Consider the following 27,446-nt stretch of genomic DNA (forward strand, 5'->3'; position numbering starts at 1 on the left):
CATGCCCAAACAATTCAAAGGTGCTGCTTCTATCCTCATCTGTGTATTTAGCTCTGCCAGCTGCTCTTAAGTAGACCTTAAATGGGTCTACCCAGAGGTCCCATACTACAGGAGGCTCATTTGGAGCCGATAGGAATGCAGGAAGAGGTCTGGCATTACTTTAATGCATAGTGCTCAAAACAACGTGGGATGTGAGCTAGCTTGCAGTTATTGGTGCTCTGTGCTACTAGCCTCAGTAAACATGCCAGGGGTTCCATTACAACAGCTGCGTATGGTTCACTACCTGTCCAGTGACCAAGGCTTCCCTGCAGGTGGGCATGGACCTTCACTCACTTTCATCAGAGAAGTGGTCTGAAAATAATCTGCCTGAAAGTCTTTACCTGTAAGTGGCACATTTGCCTGTTTTGCAGAAGCTTGTCGGGACATGGTATGAAAAACTGGATCTGCCCCTCCCCCAAAACAGTGACACCTGGTTGATATATGATAGTCTATTTATATAGCGCCTATACACAATCTGTTTCAAAGCACTTCAAGGGAAGGAACAAAGGAAAATACAATGACATTCTTACAGGCCATGAACAGTGAGGATGTGAACTTAACTATCGTACTCGGCCTGACGACATTTGAGATAGTACAAGAGCTAAAACATAGATAAGGAAGGGAGGGGGAGAGAGTGGGAAGGAAATGGAAACACAGGCGACTACCGTACTAGGCCTGACGACATTTCTGGTAGAGCCGGAGAAAAACAAAAGGTGAGGGAGAGGGGTGCAGAAAGGGAGGGGAGGAACAAAACAAGCTACTATCGTACTAGGCCTGACATTTCAGTTCATGCTGGAGGGAGGGGGGAACCAAGTAAGGGGAGGTTGGAGGAGACAGACGAGGTTGCTATTGTACTAGGTCCAGGGACAATTCTGTTAAAGTGCATAGAAGAGGTAAGGGGAGGAGGGAAAGGAGATGCAGGGGGGAGAGAAGAGAACCTAGTAAGCAGTCAAAATGAGTGTAGAAGCAAGAGGGGAGAGCGAATACAATTGCAGAAGTTAGTAGTAACAAACAATGTTGCAAGCCAGGATACAAGATGACGATGGGAGCAGCATGATTCAGGGCCACCATGAGTACAAGATGCAAAGGAAGTCCAGCACAAGCATGAGAGTTGAGAAAGGGTGACGCACCATGAATCAATGAAGTCCATAACTCAAATCCAGAATTGGCCACAAGACGGTGGATGAAACCAGAATGTATCCGGACAGACTCCTGCAGAAGTAGGCTGAAGGGGGAGGAGAGAGTGGGGAGGGGGAGCAGGGTGGAAGAATCAAACAAAACAGGCAACACCTGTGTGCGAGAAGGGATGGTGGCACAAGGGAACATCACAAGGGGTGGGGCTGGCTTGTGGGGAAAGAGGGAGTAAACACATGTTGGTGCATGCTTACCTGCTGTCTGAGAAGGGTGTTGGGCCCTGAGTCCTCCTGGTCCGAACAGGAATTGCCCTTTTTTTAGTCAGCCCTTCACTTCGGATGCCCGGGCGAGAGATGCACTTGATCTAAGAGTTAAGAGCACGAAGGAAGAAGCAGGGTTAAGAAGGTGGGTGGTGCTTATACCAGGTGACCTAAATCCACTTGCACCTGCTCCCCATTGGCAAAGGAAAAGAGGCTAGAGTGCTCCTTAAGTAGGGAAAAATGGCGGCAACCTGGAAGGCGCTAGCTGGGTGGGACTAAGGCCAGGTGACCTACATCAACTTGCACCTGCTCCCCATCTGCCTTACATATCTGAGTGTTGATTATCCTGCTTTATAATAAAGGGATACACGTATTTTGAAACTTTTTTTCAAATTGGTGATCACCTAAATGTCGTGGGACTGGCGCAGGTCCAATTTGCTTATGTTGTGTATTTGAATAGTCTTGTTTAATGTATTCTCATCCCCCACTTACCTAATAAATAATCTTGACACCGTTTGACAGTTGACGCATCAGTTTCGCGCATTGAAACTCGTTATTGTTTGAATTCTCAGATATTCTGTCTCTGGCTGTTTTCAACCCCCAGGAGGAGCCTAAGAAAGTCCGCTTCGACTACGACCTCTTCCTGCACCTCGAGGGCCACCCGCCTGTGAACCACCTGCGCTGCGAGAAGCTCACCTTCAACAACCCCACTGAAGAGTTCCGGAGGAAGCTGCTGAAGGCTGGCGGGGTGAGTGCGGGCCCCACCTCAGGGTTCTTGACGGCTGAGGACTTGCTGATTATAGTGGCTGCATTTTTTAATTGTAATGAGTGCTTTTAGAACAACCTTTCTCTGAGCCCTTAAGTGATAAGCGAAGTGTTCACTGTTTAGGATTGAGCTGGTGAGCAAACAAAGGGCTACTTTTTAGCCAGGTTAATCCGAAAGCAAATTTCTATCTCGCGGGGTATTCATTTTTCTTTATTTTTTTGTTTGGCCAGCCTGAAGGTCAATGCAGTTAAAATGTTAAGAATTGAGTTGGGTGTGCCAGTGTGTAATAAGGTTATTTGAAGCTCTAGTGCGTTTGACACTAAGTAAATATTTAAGTGCAGTATAGTGCAACGTTGAGGGTTAATAAAACGCACTGCTTGCATGAGGTGCCCTTTCGTTGTGTTACATGGAAGAAATGCAGAGGCTGCGTATAATGAGCAACATCTAATTAAGTACTTCTTCGCACGTGAGATGTCGGATAGCTATTCGTCATAACAGCTGCATACCACTGTACACGAATTCCCGTTCACAGCCACACATTTCACAGGATTTTCAGTGTGCTAAGATAACGGGAAGGCGGGTGCATTGGGCAACACAAACATGTGCACTCCTCGCAATCTTAAATGTTGCAGTTTTATAACAGTGTATTTTTAGTTGTAAACTAAATAACGTTTGGAACTGCTGGTAATGCCTTTGCAATCTTGTGCTACCTGTAAATGCATATTTAATTCCCTTATTACCTCAGCGTTAAGGAATCGGGAAAAGGATATAATTCTGCACATATGTCCACAAGTAAGGGTCCAAATCTCTGTGGACAATGTTGAACTTGGTTACACAACCAGGTATGCAAGTCAACGCGTCTATTTTAATGGTCCATAATGCCACATGTATTGCTTGTGTTTGTTGGGGCCATATTCCTGCTGCCTCTCTCAAAGGTAGATCAACATTAATGTATTCCTTATCCCTGTTGCATGGATTAAACAGGCATTGAGAAAGAATAGTTTAGGGCGATTGTGTCGGTGTACTGTTCGCACCATTCACCAGCAATTTGCCAAAAGGATGTGCAGCAAGTTTTTTTTTTTTGTCAGCGACATAATATGCCATGTATTGCTATGATATGCCAGGTAATGTCATCAAAGGCACAGGTATTCATACCATTTTAAAATGTTGGTACTAAAATTCCAAAGAGACTCGCCTTTGCCACGTATTGAAATCCAATCCCAAGAATTTGCACCATTTTCACCCAATTCCCAGTTACTAAAAGTAATGTCCAGGATGTGTAGTTGGAAAATTATCAGGGCCACTATGCCCAGTTAGCATAGTAGGTTCAACTGAGTATTAGGCTAAGAACTGCCATATTCTATGCTCAAGGATGACAATGGTATATTCAGTGTTACCCACTTAGTAAGTTTGGGTACTATCATGCAGGTAGAACAGCACTGCGTGTTCCCATTATGCCAAGTTAGTACAATAAGGCTGTATACAAATATTCAGTTAACACAGGAAAGCTAGTTTTCAATTATGTCCAGCACTGGGTGTGCGCGCATGTGCAGTGCCCAGGGGCAATTTATGTGCGCACGGTGCCATTGACAATGGGTGTGGTGTTAGGCCATAGGTGACATATATGTAGGGTGACCAGATGTCCCGATTTTGCCGGGACTGTCCCAGTATTTGGCGCTCTGTCCCCCTTTCTACAGATTGTTTCCATTGGTAACTACAGTAGTCCCGGTTTTTTGTATCAAGTCTTCATAGCTGGTAGGCAGGAATGCACAATTTCACACAGAAGAAATGCTTCATTTGACAACTTAAGATAGTGATAGTTTGCGCAAAATGTATTCTAACATGCGTTTCTTTGAACAGTTAAACTTAACCCCCTTCTCCTCCAAACGCTACTGAAGTATAGTGCCTTGACAGCCACTTTCAAGAGTTAGTCCTACCTTTATGTTAGTTGCTCTGTCCCGGTTTTTAAATCTGGTTATCCTACATGTGTGTAGTGATAAGGATGCTTTGTGAATGAATGTTCGTTGCTTGTGGTGGTGTGTGTAATTAATGTAGTGTTATATATGTGTAGTGCTTTTGGTGTTTGTGCTGGAGGAAGTCTGTGTGTGGTTTGTATGCCTGGGGACTGTGACTGAACTTTGTTGAGGATATGTTACATACAAGAATAACTCTATTGACAAATAACTGTTTCATGGTGGAGAATTCCTCTTTGGGGTTATTCTGTATAAGCTCATTCCAAAATTTCTGCTGTTTACTAGCCGGCAGACAGTGTATCCCTCCTCAAATCGATCCATCGCTCTTCCATCTTCATTCATGGCAGTAGTTTTGTCATAATAAAAGGGGGAAAAGAAAAATGATGCCTCTTGTGCTGCGATTGGTTTGCTTCTGGAGCGTAGGTGGGGTTTAGTCTGTCTAGATCCTACAGGAAGACACTGTTTGCTGGAAGTGGTGCAGAGCCATTTGTAAGAGAATGTTGGCTGTAAATTGTAAACAAAATATTCCTGGAACTATCTACCAGCAGTGAAGAGGTGGTTAGGGGAAAGGGACAGTCAGAGTGATACAGGGGCCAGGGCTATGGTGAAGTAGAGATGGCTCCTGTAGTGTCTGCCAACTTGGAAGGTACTGCAAGGTAAGCAGTCTTTTATATAGCGCCCTTCTGTTAATAATGTTGAACATGTTGGGCATGGCTCTGCAAGAGAAAGGGGTGAGTTGGCCCAGCCAGGATTCAAACCGGTGCCCTGAAGGGCAAACACAGATGCCGATGTAAGCCACCTACTTGCTGAGCTACCTTAAGTTAAGGTCTACTCTCCTGAAACACTCCTCGCAACAACCTAGGGAGGGGGTACACTGAGACCCAAGAATTGGGCTGAAGGCCGATGCATGCTACTGTCATTCCTAGCATAATGCTCTGTTGGAGGATGCTCCAAGGTGAATGGACAGTGCACCCTTCATCCTCCCGCTCCTCATGAGACGAACATCCAGGACAGAAGTGTACATTGTCAAAGGAAAATAGTGGGCATAAGGCGTAGTGGCATATGTTCACCTTGGAGCAGCAATCCAGCCAAATTAATTTTGCCAGATCAGTGTTCGGATGAAATGTCAACCTCATCCTGCAATGGAAGGAACATGTATATTGGCAGTGAAAGACATCTCTTTAATCCCACCCACGGGTCTGCTGCAATACCTGCAATCATTCAAGAAGGGAATCCCAGAGCAGTGACATAAAACGGTTTGAGATTTTGAAAGCATAGTATCTAGAGGCAATAAATTGGGGTCTTGAAGTTGGGGTCTTTTGTTTCTCCTGCCTGGCTAAGAAGGTCAGCTGTTTGATTCTGGTGGCCATGGTGCCTTAAGCAGACTGCAAGTTAAGTGTTCTTGTAAACCATTCACCCACCTTCCAAAAATGTCGGTCTTGCTGTGCGTGTCTCTCTAAGACAATGAGGTGGGGGCAGTGTTAGTGGGAAGGCAGGTGAGGATAAATTGGTATTGATGAGTTCACGTTGGAAGCATGTGATTGGGATGGGGGTCGATACACTGGGGCATGCTAGTCGTAAGGGAAGTCTCAGGGTTTCGTGGTGTATGTAACAGTTGTTATGGCTAGTAGGCATACTAATAAATAGACAAAAAATCCATACCTTGAAGTCCCTGCCATAATCAAATAAAGCAGTATGATGTAATGAAACTCCAGATTCAGAGGTCAAGGTAGAGTACAATCCTGCAATAGAACATTTATGGACTATTGTTAAAAAAATCAAATAAATAACTTTGATGGAAAAATATTCTCCAGCACCATAGCCTCTGTAGGCCTTAAATGCATTAACTAATTTGCATGTTCGTGCTAGAACTATCTTCAATGAGAAACGCCTTGGTGGTTCAGAGGTCATGTTCGAAGGAAGCCAGAGACTTCATATTATATTCAGTGATCTCTTGTTACCGCTAATTCTAGTATGAAGGGTGGTAGCGAGTTTTCTGTGACAGTTATTGATGGATTACAGGAAAGGAATTTAATTTCGAGTGGATAAAAATGACGTGTTTGCTGAAGGGGATGTCTGACTTTCATAGTATGGAAATAAGCCGGACTCTAACATGAGCCTACTGACTTTGGGTCCAGCGCGTTGTTTTTTCTCCCCCTTAAAAAAATAACCTATTATGTTGTGTTTAGCCTGATGCAGCTTAATGTTTGGTTACTTCAGGCAATCTATTTGATACTCTGTTCTGCACAAGATCAACCTGTGAGGCCATGAACAATAAGTACAGCACATATTTTTATAAGTGGTGTTTGCAATCTTTATTTGACGCAGTACCCTTTTGCTCACCAAGCATGCGTGTGAGCCATACCTGGGCTTGAATCTCTTCAGACTGCAGCCTTGAAGTTTATTTCAGCTGTAATGATCACACACAAAGCAGCACACGATGTGCACACAATCAAATGTGATGGTAGAATTTCCTGCACAATTCTACCAATAAATACTGCATGTCTAAGTAAAGGGCTTACATTTCTTTTTCATATATTTTTGAACTGGCAACCTGACAACCTATGTGACAGGGCTAAAAAGTTACAAGCTAGTAGCCAGCCTTAAAGTAATTCGCCACCTCAATTGTACACATACAGCACACTATAGGGTCTATAAAGTGGCTAGGAGCAAGTAAAAATGTTGCATCCTGTATGCATGGTTAAAGATTTTTAAGCAGTTAATGAAGCTTGACCATGTGAATTTGGCTCTGAAATGGCAAATCTTTCATGACATTATTTTAGTGCATTATATTTATTAGGATAGCAAGAAGAGTTTCGACAGATAGTACATGAGCACATATGGCTTACTGGGCAATTTAAAGATTGGATTCCTTACGGTAGTAAATGAGATGCAAGGACACATACATTAACCAGGTATTGTAGGAATGTGATGGGACCACAAGAGGGGAAAGCACTGTGAAGCAATTATTACAGAGGAACTTATTACATGGTAAACATTTGGAATCTTTGCGTATGCAACAAGATTTACTTGCATTATTTAAAAACATAAAATGTGGTAGGGCAGGATGGGAGACTATGGGTGCTCCTTCAAGGAAAAGGTAAAGTCTTACTTGTACAGTGGGGATGGGTCTTATGCCGGTCGTAGGGAGTTATAGTGTGAGGATGGCGTATGTTGGATTGAGAAGTAGCAGAGGTTGAGGAGGGCTTTGTATCTTAGGGTGAGTAGCAAGAGATTGAGTTCCCCAAGTTGGGAATAGGGGTGCCCGTTCATGGATTAATGTATAGTCGTAAAGGAAGAGGTTTCAAGAAACAGGGATTGCAGTCTGCCTCATTTACACAATTGATTATCTGAAGACTATCTGGTGCAGAGGAAGAGATTACTTAAATAACGCAGGCCAATAGCTTAGTTTGTTAAAAGCTATAAAGTGATCGAAAAAATATGGCAAATTAATAAATGTGAAAAAATTATGCTTTAAAATCCTAGAAACTGGTGGAGGAATCTGGACTTTTACAAATATGGACATCATCCGGTGCAAAATCTGCACTTAAAAATGCTACTCTCCAGCAGCAAGGTATTTTCACTTTTACCTCTTAGCACAATCACTTAAAATTAAATGTAAAAACAAATTCTTTTCAGTCCCCAGTGCTCGTCTAGTCTGATCAAATGCTCACACTTGCCCCAACGCAAGCAGACTTCTGTAACACTTCACTTATTCTGAGCTCGATATGAGACATAGTAAAGAAAACAGTCAGAACACCACTGATGAAGCAGCCGAGTGCATACACTTGTACAGTTTTCCTCAGCTTTCAAACCTTCAGTTTAAATCAAATGTTTGAACTTCTAGTACTTGCCAGATTCCCAAACCAAAGTGATAAGAATTATTTGCTACCCATCTTTTTTTAAAATCCTAATGGAAGTACCAATGAGGGCGGAAAATCTAGGAGACAAGGTTGCGCACCCCGTGACTCCTTCACGAGGAATTTTATCACATTAAATCAGAATTGGCTAATTTACAACACCCCAGTAAATAGTGTAGTACTGTAAATAACAGCCTTGTCCCCATGGCCCTTACATGGGGCCACTTATATAGATCCTTGGTGGACCATTTCTACTCTTAAGAACATGGAACTCAAGCATAAATGTGCCTAAGCAACAATTATAACAATATTGCAACCATTTCCGCAGCATATTAGGAATGTTGAGACTGTGTTAGCAGTCTCTTCCTCATCCGGGACTAAGGCAAAATCCTATTCTTTGAGCCTTCCAATTCGGTGTACCCTCCTTCTGTGGCCATCCCTCTCGAGCTCTGCACTACACCGCAAAGAATATAAATGAGAATTCTGAAGTTCGGCACAAATCTTGCTATTGGCCCTTTGATTATCACAGTAAGAAACAAATTAGTGAGAAAGGGGATACTATGCATCTCCTTAGCACGCCACATAAGGTGCAGTGTGCTGATCTCACAATGAGGATTGTGGAAAGGTTAAAATATCTTTTAACCCTTGGGCACAGTAGTTCAGACAAGGAACCCAAGAAAAAAAATAAGAGGAGCCAAAGGGGCACCCCAGCAACACTGCCCCGAATGTGCTGTGTGCTGCAATAAGAAAAAGGCAAATGCCCAAAAAGTTATAGGAAAGTATAATTCCAAAACTAAAGTATGCAGGGCCATAAAAAGAATACCCATAAAAAGAGCAACAAAGGGTGTGTGGGGAAAAAGATTGCCACTCATTCATGCACATAGAAAAATTATGGACAGGCCGGGCAAAAAGTGCTCCCGGTCTCACGGGTGAGGGGGATTCCCCGTGCTACTTGCAACATTTCATTTTCTTTCTTTATTTCCTGCCCCTGCATTTTTTAATTTATCTTTCCTTCACCTTTTATTTAATTATATTCCCCCGCGCTCAGTGTCATCTTCCTTCCTTCCTTTCTTTCTCCCTACCCTGGGCCATTCCCACACCACTTCCGCATCTCTGTCCCTGATTGGCTGCTTCCCTTAAGGAAGCGGCCCTCTTAACAGAGGTTCCCAGGGCAGCCTTGCCCAGGCAGCCTTTGGCTAAGTGCCAGAGGCAAATGGCAGCTCTCTACTAAGCAGTCCCACCCAGTGTTTGCCTGTGTTTGCCTGGGATGCCTGCCACAGTCAACTAGCAGCAACAGACTAATGTAAGTGTGGTTTGGGCAGGTAGTACAGCCATTAAAGCCCCACCACTCTTATTACCTTTTAAAATATATCCTATTTTTGTTAGCCAGCAATTGTGAAGTTTAATCATGTGTCACATTAGATGGACTTGTGTAGTGTAGATTAGTTGCCTAGAAGTACTTGCAGAGTAGCCAATATACTAAACACACTGCTCTTGCTCCCCTCCAACAGCCAATTCATACACCCTCCCCAAACAATCCTCGACTCTTAACCATACCCTTGCGGCTAAAACAGGCCAGTGCTCACAACTGATCTTAAATACAATCCCTCCCCCCTCTCTCCATTTCTCCCCCTCTCAACCTCTCTCCCCCTCTTCCCCCCTCTCAACTAAAGCAAGCCTACACACAGATGCCAGTTTCTCCTGATTCTGGACCTATCCTTTCACTTTACCCTCACTAACCAACCCCGTCCTCTTTCTTTCAGAGCCACGTGAGCACCTGGAGACTGCCCCTAGGTGGTAGCAGTGCACGGTATAACTCGACATAACCTAACAGTTTGCAAATTGTCCCACTTATAGCTTCACCATATCATCTTTCCTGGACTCGTGTTACAAAAGTTTGGATTATGAGATTCTCTAATTTTTAAATTACTGCAATAGCCTCAATGAAAGTATACCCAAGAAATCAATGTATGAACTTCAGCTCATCCAAAATCTGGCACTGCCCATGATCATGGGTCTAAAGAAATACCCCTTATCGAACTAGCCTTAAAACCTCTCAAGTTGCTTTCAATTAAACAGACACTGGATTTCAAGCTCGGCACAAGCCCTAATTACATAACAATACTTGTGAAACATACCCACTCTAGGACCCTCAGATCCTCAGCAGCCAGAACTCTTCAGACATCTGAATCCTACATTGAACAATATGGTATAAGTAGCTCTAGCCTATTTTGGTATCAATAACTATTCCCAGTCGAGGCTTGGACTACTGCAGTCAGGTAGGACTGAGAACCTCGGACTAACCAGATTCCATACCTGTTGCACAATGTACTTTACCTGCCCTTTTTTATGTTTTAGCAACTGAAAAGTGAATCCATTTTGTACTCTTCTAGAAACTGTGATGAATCCGATGGGGTCCTCATGGATTGCCCAAGGGTAAACCTCTCATGTGGCCAGGGGACGGCAGCCACGACCTGATAATGACCCTGAGAGCAGCTATAAGAGAGGATCACATGAGAGGAGACATCCAACGAAGCCATGACACATCCCCAGAGGCTTTCACATGGTATCTCCCATTTGCCTATGAAATATACCCATTGTTACCTCCTACCCTAATGGCCTATTGCCATGCAGCTGTACCCTCTTTTAGGGTAGAGACATCTTTTCCCAAAGCCCTTTTAACCAAACTTCCTTTACTGGACAAAAGGGTGAAAGCTCAAAGACTGTTTTTATAAGTTCTAATTCATAATTTGGAAAGATTGCAAGTCATTTTTTATGTAATTTGAATCGGTAAACATCAATGGACTTCATCGCCCACAATTACCGAAGTACTGGGAGGAGGAGGAAGAAGGGAGCAATACAGATTGGAAAGAGCCTCAAGCTCCAAGAGCATGCTAGTTTTCACAATGCACCTGTCTGTGTGTAAAGATCAAAAAACAATTACAAGAGACTACTGCTGTTTGGAAGAAGTCTTACCCCTTTCTGAGGCGTGTGGACCCTGAGCATAGACCGGTGTGGTGGAGCCAAGGAGGCAGAGAAACCTTGCACAAGCAGGACGTGCTGCTGACATGACAGGAACAGAGCGAAGAATTCTCGGCATTCGGCAGTCTGAGAAAGCAATGCTTTACTCCGGGCCCAGAAGGCAGGCAGGCATGCTGACAGGAAGCCGCAAGAGGAAACTGAGCGATGTGGAAGCAGTACAGAGGGGAAAGTGGGCGGGAAAACCTTGCTGCATAGGCGCGAACTGCACATAACGCCTCACAGCTTGTGAGTCAACCCAATCAAATTGGGGACCTTAGGGCATTTTGGCGACTGAAAGACATTGAAAATATTGTTTGCAAGCCAAAAAGGGATATTGAGCACCAGCCATATACGAAAGTATGGAATGCAGAATTGGGAGAAACCAAGAGCAAATGTGGAGACAGCCAGATATATAGAACCAAAGAAGCTATATGCGATTGTGGAATTAAGAGGAACTGTTTACCTATGAATTCTGGGAAGGCCAGGCAGGCGAGTAAACCAGGCAGCTACAAGTACATGAGAAGTTCTGGCAGGGGAGAATACCAGGCATTTGCAAATGTACCGGAAGTTTCAAGAAAGGACTGTGTGTTACTTCAAAGAAGGAACTTTAGAAAGAAGGAACTACAAGGCTAAGGAGCTTTGTGCCTTTCTTGGCGCACAACATCCCTTTCTGTTACAAAGAACTGTTAGATCAAGCATCATTGGCATAGTGTTAAAGAATTTAGGGGAAGTGAATTGCCCTCTGGAACCAAGGTTATTTCACTTTGGAGAACTTTTATGTTGGAGCTGTTTTATTTTTCCTTTTATGCACGCTTTTTGCAATCACAAGGTTAAAGACCTTTCCCTTTTCACTTTATGATCTGATTTGTAGTGTGAGGGTCAGGATAGAAAGTTTGGACACAAGGACAGTTTTGATTGTGACATCCTGACACAGACAGATTCTTAGATGTTGTTTTAAGTTGGGAAATTCCTCTTAGGGCCTGGCCAGAGAGGCATTTCCCCAAACCAGGCGGAAAACTTAGAGTTTTCACAAGATGCCATTTAATTAACTCAAAAGGGTTTAATAAACTCCTCACTATCCTTGACCTAACATGTTTTTCCCTGCCTATCGAAATAAACTGTAGGAAACACTCTAAGTTTGAGGGACAGATTCCTTTTGTTAAATATACATCAAACTCCTTATTTTAAAAAAGGTAGCAGGCGCTCCTCTCCAGAAAGAACATGGCATGATAACCTGTTCTGAGATGAGTTTGCAGCACACGCTTTTTGCTCACTGTACCTTTCACAGATGGGAAATATTCATTTGCATATCAGTCTTTGTCCCGCCCACATGGGCAGCCCAGCACCGAAATGCTATGGCAATTCCTCTCTAAACAAGAGTACCAAAAGCAACCCCATACACGTGTTTCAGCCTTTTTGGGCCTCATCAGTGAGGTGAAGCTTTGTGTCTCTGAGCACAGGGAGCAGGGATTCCACGTCTGGTTGCCCCCAGGTAACTCAGGGTGACCAACCCCATCTCATCTCAGAACAGGTTATCATGCCATGTTCTTTCTGGAGAGGAGCGCCTGCTACCTTTTTTTTTTATCAAACTCCTAAAGGAAATACATGGCAATTCAAATGTAACAGAAATAAGTTAAGTTCAACTTGGACCCAATAACTGTATTCCCCTTCCCCAGATTCAATTTTTCACAAGTTCAAATAAACGAGTTCCTTTTTGTAAGTTTGAATCATGAGGTTCTTTTGGCTCCAAGAGTTCTCCACTTAAACTTTAACCAATAGTTCAATTTGATGACAAGTCTGTCTTTCCACTTAAAGCGAAAGTTCATCTCCACTTCTTTTTGAGAAACTGAATACTCTTACGCTTCTTCTGTATGAACAATACATTTTGTCAGGATGATCCCACAACAATTCATGAAACACTTTAGTGACTTAGCCACTTGTTCTTAACAAAATCTTCTACCACAATGCAGTCATTTAATGATTTTGTCCTGGTCCACTCACCTGCCAGGACTACCACTGAAAGGTTTGTATCCTGGTATACTTCTGCCAGGACAAAATGCTCCTAACATTACAAGTACCTTGTGGTTTGGTCTACTTCAAATAGTTAGGAAAGTCTTTAACTTTCAACAACTTTGACATTTACAACTTCTTTCAGGAAAACGAGTTACACCTTGATGTTAATTCCACTCTTGATTTTGCCAGAGGCCATGCAAGTTATACTTCACTCCCCCTGAATACTTTATATCAGGAGGGCATCTCTCCTGCCACTTCTATTTTCCCATTTGCTCATCAATAAACTGATTGACAATGTGTCTTTCCGACATCTGCTTCTATTTGGCTTAGGCAATGCTAGTTGTTCTGCTGGACTATTACTGCTCTGCAATTCTGGCAACAGTTAAAATCTTCCTGCAGCAAGGTTCTATTGTTCAGCCAACATGAATTATAAGCTCTGTAAATTGTTGCCCCTATTTACTTTGTAAATGCTGGTTCTGATTATCCTGCTTCTGTATTGCCATTTCTTTGCTTTGGTTAAGGTGTTGACTTTTATAGAAATAGTTCTGACTTTTCTATGCTTGCCTCTTTGTAAAGTTCGTATTTCATCAACATGCTTTCTTTATATTCGGTATTCAGAACAATGGTCAGAAGTTAACTATCGCAAATTGAGCGTACCGGGATTACCCTTCACTGGTAAACTCAACATCTTTGTTACAACTGTCCGTGCGAACCGCTGATTCTGCTCACTCTGCTTCTTGCTCTACCTACGTCTGCCCGACAGGCTGCTACTAGGTTCCTGCGGCCTGCCGCGAACAGGAAAGGAGGTTCCCTCGCTCCTTGTGTTTACCGGTGCTAGTCTGCCACCAGTATGCTGCACGCCAGCAGGAGAGCCTCTTTTCCAAAGGAAAGCTTGCCTCAATGCCACTTCCCACTGTGCAACCTTTGCAATGTAGGTTATAAACCTGGGAGACCCTCAGGACCACCATCTGCTTTACTAATAGCAGCGTCTCAGGCGTCTCCTGGTTGGTTTCTGCAACTCCACCCTATTGTTCTAGTGGCCTGCACCTGAAGGGAATTTATATATTCAAAAGTCCCGCACAAGTGTTGGTCAACCACTAGACTGCATCTTGTAGTTTAGTGCCTCTGAGTCACGCTTCTTCTGCCCAGTGCTTAAGGCATTGTGGGACTTGAAGTCCTCAATTTGATTTTTGTTTTTCCCAAAGGAAGACTTTAATATTACTGGATTTTCTCTGTTTATTAAATCAACTGTTAAAGAGAGGTTTTAGAGGATTAGATGTTTGGTCCAGATTTAAGGGATAATTATATGTCAGAAGTCTAGGTATTAATGTCTTGCTTCCCAACTATATAATTTCTCTGATATTCACAAGTCTTTATTACCTTCAATGGGGATATCTTTGTGAAAAGAAGTCTGACTCACAAGCCATCAAATATTCTGGCACCCTATAAATCTCCCTCTTTGAAGAAGACAAATACAGCTTCTCTCCGAACAGAATCCTCTTGTTCTCCTCACAGTTGATCCACCCGCAGGGTTAGGATCGGGTAGTGGCTACCTTCCCCTGGCCACCTGTAGGGAGACATTAGGCAGAGTTTTTGTGAGGATTCTGCAGGATTCATCATTCTCCTTTCATTCTTCCTCGCAGTTCTTCACATTTGTCTGCTCTCTGCATGTAAGGCACAATGCAAAACAAATGGTACAGGTACACCGCATGAACGCTGTGTTTAGACGGGTGCGAGTGGCAATGACCATTGAAGAGGTTGCAGGTAGCAAAGTTGACTCATTGTTCAAATAATGGAGCAACCCAATAAGCTGGGGGCAGTAGTCAGACTACTGAGCAAAAGGGTGGAAATGAATCTTGGTGACATTAAGGTCGACATAAGGGTTTTGCAGGCAGCTGTGTCAAAACCATTAGTGTGGAGTTTGTCACACCTTGCCATTTGCATTCTTGGTCTCTTTGGAGACCAATACCATATGGAACAAACTATGATCTTACACAAAGTATTGAAAGAATCTGTTGTCTGCAGGGACTGGAGCCTGTGCTCGTGTGAGACCCAAGTTGCTCTGCTTGGAACGCACATGAGGCGTGTGAGTGCGTGCTTTCCTGCAGGTGCCTGAGAGTTCTTTTCGTTTGTCTTGTGGTATGGTGAAAGTTCTTCCACACAACTAGGGACAAACTGCAGACCTGGTGAGTTGGGACCACTGAATGGCTACAGGTACAGGTATAGGTGTTCTTGACCAGTAATTCTAGTCCAAGCTGGGTAAGGTGACACTTGGAGGTGCATGTGGAAATTGATGCATTAGCCAAGAAGGTTGATGGAGGTCTTGGAGAATGTTAGAGGGGAGAAAAGGTCTGCTTCACTAGGATTGGAAGGAGAAGCTAGAATTGTGATGACCAGGTGCGAGGCGTTGTGAATTGGTATATTGCAGGATGGTTGGCTATTGGCTATATACATATATATATCACACGGCCTGAGGTAGCGGCCGTGTAGTTATGGTTAAGTTGCTAAACGCATAGGAACACCATTTTTTCAGCGGCTTATAACTGTGCTCCCCATGGAGGAATCCTCAACAAACTTTGCAAAAAAATTATATGGCCCGCTCTGAATCTTTCCAGCAAGTTTGGTGAGGTTTCGTGCAGGGGGAGGCAAAGTTAAAAGGGGGGTAGCAAACATTTTTTTTTCCATAGACGGAATGGGAAAAACTTTGCGCATGACTACAGGCCGAACGGCTGGACTGATTTTAACCAAATTTGCAGCAGGAGCAGGGGCTTGGTTCAGAAAAATTGCTTTTGTGTGTTTGGTGGAAATCCGACCAGTCCTTTTGTTGCAAAGAACTGAAATGTACGTCTATAAATATTAGTGATGTCGGACTCTGCTCCGTGGACCCATTTCCCTGTTCGCTCCGTGGACAAAAGTCTCATTGGCTTGCAGTACGCCGTGATGTCGGCGAACATTGGATGCAGCCATTGGTTGGCTGGAGGGAAGTGTGCTGTGCGTTGACATTTTTGGGAAACGCCACAATGGTGTATCGGAGGATAGTGCTTCAATGGAAGGAGTTGGAAAACATGGTTTGCAGGATTGGGTGGGTCAAAGGGGGGATGAAAAGTTTGGGGGAGTGAAAAACAGAAAATATATATTTGTGTAGGTCAAAGATGATGGTGGTGTACTCAAGCAATGCAGCAATTTGCGGGTAGCTTCTCAGACGACAATCTTCTATGGCAGCTGGATGGACGCTCCATTGAGAACGCAGAGTGCATTGTAGATGATGCAAAGAAATTGACAACGTGTTGTGCTGTTGCCTAGGGGTGCCAGTGCTTATGTTGTGGGTTTCCATTGTGTTATGGCGGTGGGTTGGGCTGTCGGTGGCTGTGGTACATTTATGAAGTACGGTACATGGTCAATCAAATGTTCCTATGCATGCCTGCATTGCCTTGTAGTGGTTGTGGGCAAGGCCTAGGCTTTTGGGTATATGGGCGGAGGCTGCAAGTCTCTGCTTGTACCCAAGAGCCTAGGGCATGGGCACCACCCCCACAATACCTCCATGCCTGGGAGAGCAGTGAGGCAATTTATGGGTAGCTCATCAGGTGACTACCTGCTGTGGCAACTGTGTGGCCGCTCGTTTGGGAATGGGGACTGCATTACAGATGATGCAAAGAAATTGAGAATGGGTGACATTGCCACATGGAAGGATTTTTTACCATCACAGTTTTGTGATATGGACCATTCACGCAGCTACTCGCATATCCTTCATTGGCGGATAGCCGCACAGGCGTCTTATCATTTTTTGGTGAGTGCAGGCAGACTCCATTGGTGATGGGGAGTGCATTGGACACAATATGAGGATATTTCCAGTTGGTGTAGTATGTTGTGCCTGCAAAGCCCCTACTGCCTTGTGTGCATGGCTAGGGCCCTTGCCCTTAACAGTCTGGCCACTGGTTGGAAGTACGTTTGAGAATGTTGCATTGTTTGGGTCCATTAGTATAGCCATATGTACCCGTAGTTAGGAAAGCTGGCCACATGTTCCCATACATGGCTCTATTGCCATCTAGTGGGTTTGTTCAAGGACTAGGCTCTTGGGTGCACGGGCAGAGGCCATAGGCCTCCGCATGTACCCAAGAGCTTAGGTCTTGGCCACAACCCCCGCAACAAAATGCGGCCATGTATGGGATCACTGCTAATGGTATGTGGATTGCACACATGTATAAAGAGTGCATTCGCTTTGCCTTAGCTCATTTGGATAAGTTATTACAACATGCCTTCTAACATCCCACAGACTTTTAAATATGTACATCTCCTGAGTACTCACATTTGCAGATTCATTGTGGAGGACATGTTCGACTTCTTACAGCAGCAGTGATGAGACATGCTGCCATGATGTGGCCGTGAACAAAGCCTTACTTCAGGGAGTGCAGTAAGACATTGGAACATGCATGGGAGCACTGTGATGATGGTAGCTCGATTGAACACATCTGTATACAGAGTGCATTTCATTTGGCTTCGTTAATTTCGGTAAGTTATTATAACCATACCTTGTTCCATCCCACACACTTTTAAATACGTGAATGTACTAAATACATGAATGCCCTAAGGTACTCGCCTTTGTAGAATCATTGTGGAGGACATGTTAGCCTTCTTACAGCAGCATTGTTGTGATATGCCACCATTTGTGTTTGGAATGGTGTGGCCGTGAACAGAGCCTTGCTTCAGGGAGTGTAGTAAGATATTGGGACATGAAAGGATTTTTTTACCGTCACACTTTTGCGACATGGACCATGTACACAGCTACTGACATATAATTGTCGGGTAGTTGCACAGGCGACTACCTTCAGAGGCCATTGGGGATGGGGAGAGTATTGCAGATGATATTGGGATATTTCTATTCAGTGTACTATGTTGTGTTGGGAGTGGTAAGCCCCTACTGCCTTGTGTGCATGGCTAGGGCCCTTTGAACTAACAGTCTGGACACTGGTTGGAAGGAGATTTCAGAATGTTGCCTTCTTTGGGTCCGTTCCTATATGGAACTCCAGCATACACTCTTGGAAATATGCACGTCTCCTGTGGGTGCTCACCATTACAGAATAGTTGCGGAGGACATTTTGCAGTTGGTACACCAGCACAGGTGGCGTGAAGTGCCTGCACTTGCATATGGTGTACGTCATTGAACTTGTTGCCGTTTACGGACTGACATGCCACCATTTGTTTGGTATGGTGTACCCATGACAATGCAGTGTTCTTTGAGTGAAGGCAGATATTGTGACGTGACACGAGCTATGGTATGGATAATGTACAGACCGACTCACCTTCTTACGTATCGGACAAAATCATCAACGCCGTGAAGTTCAGCCATATACAGGACGCCAGGCCATCTGACTGTTGACTTTCGTTTGCGTACTTGTTGAGATGGCCAACGAACATGGTTGGCGTTCCTATTGTGTGCAATTGTAATGTGTGCATCACTTTCATAACCTATACATGTGGGCGGCATACACCATTGCAATACGAGCGTCGTTGCTCATGGCGTGCGCTCCAGGTATTTTCGTTACGTGTGTGCCAAGCGTAGCGCACTCTGTCATGCGAGCACCTAGCTCCGGAACGGAACACACAAGCAAAAGCAGACATGCGCAGACAGAGCGTACGGTTCCTGAAAATTCCCTTACTTTACCAACAACACTGTGAATTGTTGAAAATGCATTATTTTGCTACAGAATGTTCACGAGAACGTGAAAGGTGGCTACAATCACTGCTCTTTATTTTGCAAACAAAATCCAGTGTGCAATGCCATCTGTGTACTTCTGTACTACTTTTGTCGTCTAGCAAGTGGGAAAAGGATTACTTTGTGGTCCTTGGTGGGCTGTGTGGAAGAACACATTTTATTTGCAAGGTAGACAAGGTAGCAGCTGTAGCCTCTTGGATGCCTTACGTCATGAACGTTTGCAGGTTGGTTTGTATTGCCGTAAGCGCAAATGGACATACAGGCCCATATCGGTCGTGCCAGATAACGACGACAGAAAACGCATCGCTTACGGCAATCTTGTAATGCTTGGTCCACCACCCGTCTGTTGGAATGTGGAACGAATGGCACGCGCAGTAAGTTGCAAGGTATCTGAGGCGAAAGATGAATAAGAGTAGGTGTAAGTAGCCATTATTACTGGCAGCGTACAGGACAAGAGTTTGCGGGAACGATGTTGTAATAGGTGGCTGCCTCATGGACCTTGTAGTGTGTGTTATTGAGTAGTGTAATATGTCAGCCCATTGCCTTGCTCGGTTTTGTAGGTGATACCGTCCTTGTACGTCTCCATACAAGAAAAATGTCTTTTAAACATTGCCACCAGACGCTCCTTTTATGTGGTTCCTTTTTACAAAAAATGAATGCTAGTGAATGTTAGACCCACGGCACAATGTCTGAGTGTGTCCATAGGAAAAACCCAAAAAAAACCCTCATAGGGGTCCCCTCGGATTGGAGGAGCATGCAGGAGCTGGTTTTCTAAAATACAACATTGAAATGTGAGCTGTTGATGTTTGTGTGACGATTGACTACTGCGTGCACCTGTGGCCGTTATTACTTTCAGTACAATGAAGGTGCGTAGAACTGGTAATTGTTTGAAAGGGCAAAACAGGGAATGTAGCACTGAACGAGTGAACATAAGGTGTGCTGTTTCACTACACGAATTGCGTTCCCTTTTTGTCTTGTTCTTTGTCTGCATTCGCAGGGGCTGGAGATGAATGGCAACAAAACAAAGTACAATCACAGTTGCAATTTACGGGGAATGGTGGAGACATGCCACTGTAACGGCATGTGAATACTGCGTCACAAACCTCCGTACAATGCACACAGACAAAGTGTGCAGTAAAGTAAATTTATAATTCTGCATACAGAACTGCAGCTTAATAAATTTAAATGTGATGTAAAGTTGTACTTGCATAATTTCAGCAAATTCCATGCTTGTATTTGGAGGGTGACAAATTGCAATGTACAGCGTATGGAATCGTTGCAGACTCCTTTTGGGGCACATGGGCAGAGCAACTGCACTGTACGCTATGGTATGGATCTTTTTTTTAATTTTGTTCTATAATTCCATACAATGTCTGCCTTTGCAGCTAATCATGCTTCCCACTCAAGGCTGTTTTGCGATGAGTATTTGTCCTGTTGAAGGAGAGGTATGTTAGGTTTCTCTTTCTGGAGATGATGCTGGAAATAAAAAGGATTCAGCCGGCAACGTGTTTAGATTGTAGCATGCATTTCCGAATGTTGGTAGTGTCATTACAGTGAAGTTATTACGACATATAAGTAGAGATAATGGTGCAGTACACATGCTGCCCTGAATGCACAGATGGCAACGTTCATAAAATGTGCTCTTATAGTCCCTAAGGAACATTTATATGTGCAGTGTGTTACGAGGCAACGGTGGACGATGGCAGACTGTGTGTGCGTGCTGCCTCGGCATACGTGGGTGTTAGGGCCATCGTACGCAGTTTGCAGCATGAACAGGTTTGGCTGTCATTGATCAAAGAAAAGGAATTACTGCGTACGTCCTAACATTGTAAGTGGGTTTTGGTGTTCAAATGCTGTTTCCATTATACAATAAGAAAGGGAAACAGAAGTTTAAAAATTTGAGGAGTAACTCAGTTTTTGAAATATGACTGCCGAGCTATGTACCATGTGCTGCAGTGAAATCTGTGTTGTATACCTTCTTTGAAAATGGTGTTCATAACAATGAAGATGACCTAATGGCCTAAACAGTGCCATTGGAATGCGAGGAGCCAAATGTTGCAGCAGTTAGGACAGTTGCGTAAGATGTATGGATGCATTGATCAATTTGCATTGTGTAGATTATCGGGTAGGTTAGTGTAGTGCATTCAGTGTTTCCACTTATAGGCTTAGGTGAACAGTGTACGTAGGAAACAAGTTATCTATTGTGTGGAAGAAATGGCAGGCAATGTCAACTGCAGTGGCTAGGGGGCTGTTTTATGTGTGGGGTTTCTGATACATGGATAGATGTTTGTATGCATAGATGTACTGATGTACTTTGAAGCAGCAGTTGTGGGCAGGGTCTATAATATTGAGTGCATGGCTGGAGCCCCTACACTGTACTGGGTGTAGTGAAGCATGTAGGGCGTAGGCAGAAGCTGCGTAGTGTAATATAGGTGTGTATTGCACATTGTGGCATTGCTATGTGCATTGCAGAAATAAGTGCACACATTGCACTGTGGACATTGTAGAGAAGTATGGTACCAATAATTGCATACTTACTGTTTGGATTGGGAAGGGCTTGTGCTATTTTTTGTGTATGGAATGTGAAATGTTGTAGTAATCGTTACTGCATTATCTGTGGGAAAAGAGAACAGAACATGTTAGTGCCGGTATTTTGTTACTTTGCAGTCCACTACATTGCATATATTTACTTTGTGGACCTTCATAACTAGTAATTCATAAGTACTATTTTTTTTAACCAGAGTACTGTGCAATGTGCGCTGTTATTGCGTTTCTTTGGATAATCATTGGGTCTGTTGGGATAAAAAATCCATGCTGGATTAAAAAAAACCTAAATTTCTTTGCTGCTACGGTGCACAATGAATCACAGTAACGTTTGGAGTGGTTATAGCACTTTGTAAGGTGTACTCTTGAAGTAGGTGGAAATGTAATGCTTTATGATTTCTGCCCTATACATGTTGGTAGGATGGGTGGTGTTGTATAGCAGTTGGATTTTTGTAAATGTTTACCTGCTTCCTTTTGCAAGTATTGTGGCATTGTACTGTGCTACTGCAGTATTGTGACGGTGGTTACGTACCTGTTGGCGTACTGTAACTGCTCATACTTTGGAAGTGTTTAGAAGTGTTTGAGGATATGTTTTGTAGTATAGTCTTTGGAGGTTGAGGTGGGTTGTTTTAATACTGCAAATAACATTGTTATATTCTGGTTACAGTTAGATGCCAGTTTGCGTATTCCAACTTTTTACAGTGTCAATTCCTAAAGGGTATGTTTACAAGCTTGTGCATTCCTTTTGCTACTTTCACATCTGTGTACGTTCTGAAGTGGTAGTCTACCATTATGGGTTTACCTAGTGATGGTTGCATATGCCTTTCAGTTGTATGAGTATTCTTAGAGAGCTGGTGACTCATGTGCATACTTGTTGGTTTCAGAGGTTACTTAGGATGGTTTTGGACTTTCATACTTAGTACTTTCCCTTTTTTACGTTTCTTGTGGAAAATACTGCTACTGTGATTAGTGTACGCGTATTGTTTGTGTGAGTGTACTCATTGGGTTCATTGGGGATAAAATTGTCCAACACACACTTTAATGCATTTCTTCAATGCTTGCTGTATGCTAAGTTGCTTTTGGTCGACAGTGTGGAAGGACATTTATTCTTTGTGCAATTACAAAGGTACTGGTTGGTGCTGGGTAGTGAGGTATAGTAGGTTTGTACATCAATGTCTACATTATGGCTTCAAGAATATTAAGCAGGCGTTTGCAAGTTTTGCAGGTAATCTCTGCTTTGGAATAGTGGAAGTATCATTTCATTCCCACCATGGCCATTGCTTTCTAATGTATGCAGTATAGTGGCCTCCACTGGTTGTGTCGCCTATGTGGTCGTTTATGGCTACAGTTGTGAAGGTTTTCTTGCCAAGTGATACCTGTCCGTGTGGGAAGGCAGTAAGTTTGCAGTTGTTTTTGGTTCCCTCGGAATTGTATCATAAGAGCATTAATATTACATATTGACTATGTGATTGTATATGTAGCGTGGAACGATTATTAGAATTGCATGACGTACACAATATGCTATGGTTTGCATTTTGCACCAGTTGCTGAAATGGAATGGAGTCAGTTAGGTATTGACACATACACGAAGCATTCGTTAGGGACTTGTTCCTGAAAGACATGGTTACAGAGACTGCATGTAGGAAATGTGAAAGATTTTTTTTAAGTATGTTTCTACTTTCCAGTATTTGTAGTAAGTACATTAAAAATTCCTGTGGATCTTCTTGTCGTTTTAAAGTGAATTTCACCATTCCAGCACAGTAGTCCAATTCTTGCCTTATTCCTGAGACACTGTAAATGTTGTCAGGATTACTTACTGCATTTCTATGAACGGCAAGCATTTGCAAACATAACTGGTCTGCACCATTTAAATGTTTTCATCAATTGCTGGCATTTGGACTAGAACATTCATTGTTACATTTGCATAGCAATTAACACCTATTCAGACCCTGCAGGATTTTGTGGCATGAAATGGCAAATTTAGCGGCACAAACCTTTATTTATGCCGGCATTTTTGCAGCACAATTTTTATTGTGCTGCAAAAATGCCGGCATAAATAAAGGTATGTGCCGCTAAATTTGCCATTTCATGGAGTCAATATATGTATCTTTTGTATGAAATAGGAAGAGTCCTATATGTTTCTGGCTTGGCAGAACAGGGTTGGATTTGGCTACGTTTTTGGTTTAATGTGCATGCCTATTTAATGTTAACGTTATTAATCATCATCAGTTGTAATGCTGCAAATGTTCCCCTTCTATGTTCCCGAATCCCGCAAAAACCCACACACCTCACCCAACACACCTCACACGCCTGACCAATTCCCCATCACAACTTGTATTTTTGAAACTCAAGCTCAGTCATATACACACTCACATGCTCTGTCACACAGCCAAGTCACAATGTGCGCTCTCTACTCCCTGCCAAACTTCAAATCATACTCTCAACTCACTGTTTGCTCCCCAATTCCTCCAGCAGTAAACAGTCCTTCATTCTAGCATGCTACTTCTGCATCTTTCATCCTTTCTCCCATTCTATCACTCTTCCCTCATCCTTTCTCCCAATCTGCAGCTTACTGCCTCTTTCCAACCCCTCTCTGCTTTGGCCCTTTACTACCCCTGAGCCCACGTTCCTTCCACTTTCTGTACCTCTGCCCTCTGATTATTGGCCCACAGCCCCACTGCGTCCGCTCCGCTCTGCTCTATTGCCCAACGCTTCCCCCTCTGACCCACTGCTCTCACTTTGATTTCTTGCCTACCATGCCACAGATCACCCATCACTTACCCTCTCACTTCTATCGCTCACATTGTGATAATTTTTCAATTTTTGAAGAATACTGTAGATTTTGGCCTAAAAAAAATGGGGCATATAAAAATAGAGCAGAAGATGTGCTGTTTTTAGATAACTCATTTTTGGAAATGAGCAGACCACCTTAATCTCAAAGGTGACCTGCGCATTTCCACGGTGCTGAGCTGTAGCGCAAATGATGCTCTGACCAGCCGGCTTGAATACGTTTCTGTTGGAAGCGCTCCCACAACAATGGTCTACAGGCTCCCCGTGCATTTCACTGTGACTGGCCCTAGGGTCCTGCCACTATAAAATGCAAACCAAAAAAACACATTTTTATCCCATTTGGGGAAATGCAAGTGAGACAGCAGCTGCCACACTTAAAAGTAAGTATTGCATGAGTCAGTACGGTCCGTAAACGCCCTGTAAAGCAGTGGCACCCCTCGTGCACGTATTTAAAGTGGGCGCATAGGGTGGCCTACAATTTCTGCGCATCGTGCTTGTCAATTTGTGGGATGCACTTTTAAATGCGCAGAAACGCCCCCTGATTTGCGCTAAGGGGTGAAAAAGGGCATCTGAATGGGCGCATATAAGAAGCGTCCATTCAGATGCCCTTTGTCGATCGGACTTCTTTTTTTTATTTTTTTTTTTATATATTTCTCTTTTTTTTTTGCTCAAGTGATGAGATGTGCTTGCGCATTTCATTTCTCGAGTCCCAAAATTTTTGGGAGAAACTGGTCCCTTGAGTATTTGTGTTTTTTTTGTGCAAAAATGTCTATTTGTGTGGGTGTTTTTGCAAAAACAGCTGTTTTTCGCAGCATTTTTCTGGATCGCAAAATCGCTATAAACTGGAGGGTTTGCCAATTGGACAATTTGAATGCACCAGGTACTTTTGTGTCTGAGTGATGGAAGAGGACGTGGTTTCTTTAAAGAGGCACTTTTTTGTGTGTGGAGTTGGGTATGTCTTTTTTTTTTTACTCCCTTTTATCTGTGCTTTTGGTAGTTGATGGAGTATGAGTTGATTTCAGTTAATTTGGTGGTACTGTTGCTTTAATCATTTACAACTTCTGATTGAATGAGCCTTCTTTTCAAACCTTGGGGTTTCTGATGAACAGGGTACATTTTCAGATGGGATGTATAGAGCGCACATAGTCTATTGTACTCTAGGATGCAAGGAATGCCTTTGCTGAGTGCAGTTGCATCAAAATTCACTAGATGCAGTCCATCCAGTGTACGTAGCCGTGACAGTGCTACGTAACTCATGTCGACTTTAAAGACTGCTGCCAATATCAATCAGTGCTTGATCTAAGGATAGACCTTGCAATTTATGAATAGCTACTGCATAAGTGAGCGACAGAGAAAACTGTTCTCTGCGTACATACATGTCTTTGAAAAGAAAGAATCGAGCCGTTGTGCGTCCTGTCTTTTTAACTTCTGAAAGTATGTCAAACTGGATGTTCTCATACTGAATGCTGTTTTCCCGTGCGTATGTCTGGAAGCCAACAACTGTACCAAGTGCTCCATTAAGCCACTGGTCTCGGCCGAGCTTTTCCGAACCTGGCGACTTTCCACTGGAACAAACTGCCTTGCAGCCTCAGATTGGAAAACAACCTCCAACGCTTTAGGAAACAATTGAAGACCTTTCTCTTCATATAATTAGACAACCTCCACACCGCTTCTAGTTGCCATCGTTCTGCTTCCTCCCTCTCTATGCTCTCTATGTGTTGTCCCGTTCTTCTTCGTCCTTGTGTCCTTGTCGCGCCCTGATGCTTGCGAGCTTCGGCGCGTTACAAATAAATAAATAAATAAAATAAAATAAAAAATAAATTAACTAAACCTTGCTCCGCGTCAAGGTTACGCCTTAGCATTACTCTACAGTTCACACATAATGTTACATTTTCTCCAAACGAGCTGTGTTGGAGATAACATTTTCTAAGGTATTTAGTCATGCTATGCCTTGCTGACACATGGGTATTGTCATACCGTGGACATACAGTTTCTGTGGCATGAATTTCCACTAGCGGTTGTTTTTCTTTTTTCAGCATTGTTTCATTGAATTGTGTACAGCTGGCTAGAGTTGGCATAAAGGACATACAGGTGATGTTTTTGTGAGCTAATTGTTCTATGACATCAGTAGCACATGTGTTACGCCTGTACAGCTCATGGATGCGTCTAGTATTGAGGGTAGACTGCGCCTCCTTTGATAGTACACCAATCTGGATGTTTTTTAAAATGTTGGCGTAGGTGAGGTCTGCAGACTGGCGCATGTTTTGAGTTTGTTCTCTGTATTGGAAATGTTGCCAGAGATTTACTTTCCCAATGCTTCCTAGACTTTTACGGCATACATCCTGTGTCCTAAGGTTTTAAAGATAGTTCACCTTTGACTGGTGTTAATTGAAGGAGATCTCCGAAAACAGACATGTTTTCCTCCAAAGAGTTCTTAGTAGTATGGTTTGAGGACCTCGTGCAACCGGAAGGTGAATGAAAGCCAACATTAGGTTGGAGACCATACTCACATCTATTAGGAGCATTTTTATTTAATTAAAAACTGCGTAGCTCCATAGAAGATTCTGCTGAAAGTTTATAATATTCTAATTTGTTTTGGTGTTCTACTGGAAAGAGTAGCAATTAGTGTAGAGTGACTCCACCTATGTTGTAGGCAGCCAAACCTGCAGGGGCGGTTATAACCGCTGAAAGGTTTTTTGTTAATTGTTAGAGGTATTTACTCAATTTTATTAAGAATGTTTTCCCTGGCCCGGCTTCACCACTTATATACAGCAGTACAGGTTTGTAGTGGTCACAGGTGCAAGTTTTACTTTGGTGCTTTATTCCATGTTCAATTTTTTCACTTACTTCTAGAAAAATGGTACGCTGCTCATTGTTTAGTTGGGATTTCAGTACAGCCAACTCTTCTGCAGATAGCCATACTGAAACATGGTGGTGGTTACTTCCATCATGGCTAATTGTGCCTCATTTTGCCTGTTAAAGAATGTTCACTGCTCTCAGAAGTGTCTACATTTAGTCGTGTTTAAGTCCTTCTTCTCTTTGGCTTTCATTGCCCAATATGGTTTTGTACCGTGTAAAGTTTTCATGTGTAATTGTACTTTCACTTGCATTGAAAGCATCTTCATAGGAAGCGTGGGGCGCTAATACATCTTCCTTTATCCATGGTTTGAAAAGTTGGAGTAGAACCATGAAGTACAGTTCTTTGTATTGAGGAGTTTTCAACTAAAATTTCATATGATTAATTAGGCTCAGTTTGTTAAGTTTCACTAGGCTGCCTTCAGACCTTTCCACGCTGTATGTACCTTTTTTCTCATCTGGTTTAATGTTATATTT

General features: G+C 43.2%; 1 protein-coding gene across 1 annotated transcript in view; it reads left to right on the plus strand.

Annotated features, from left to right (window-relative positions):
* Positions 1-27,446, plus strand: part of MLLT3 (MLLT3 super elongation complex subunit) — a 1,077,824-nt gene that overhangs the window by 545,620 nt on the left and 504,758 nt on the right. Inside the window, exon 4 of the mRNA XM_069630761.1 lies at positions 2,038-2,181. Coding sequence (XP_069486862.1) covers positions 2,038-2,181 — 144 coding nt within the window. The remainder of the gene's footprint in view (positions 1-2,037; positions 2,182-27,446) is intronic.

This window comes from Ambystoma mexicanum, chromosome 6q, assembly GCF_040938575.1.
Source record: "Ambystoma mexicanum isolate Mex_15411 chromosome 6q, UKY_AmexF1_1, whole genome shotgun sequence".
NCBI lineage: Eukaryota > Metazoa > Chordata > Amphibia > Caudata > Ambystomatidae > Ambystoma > Ambystoma mexicanum.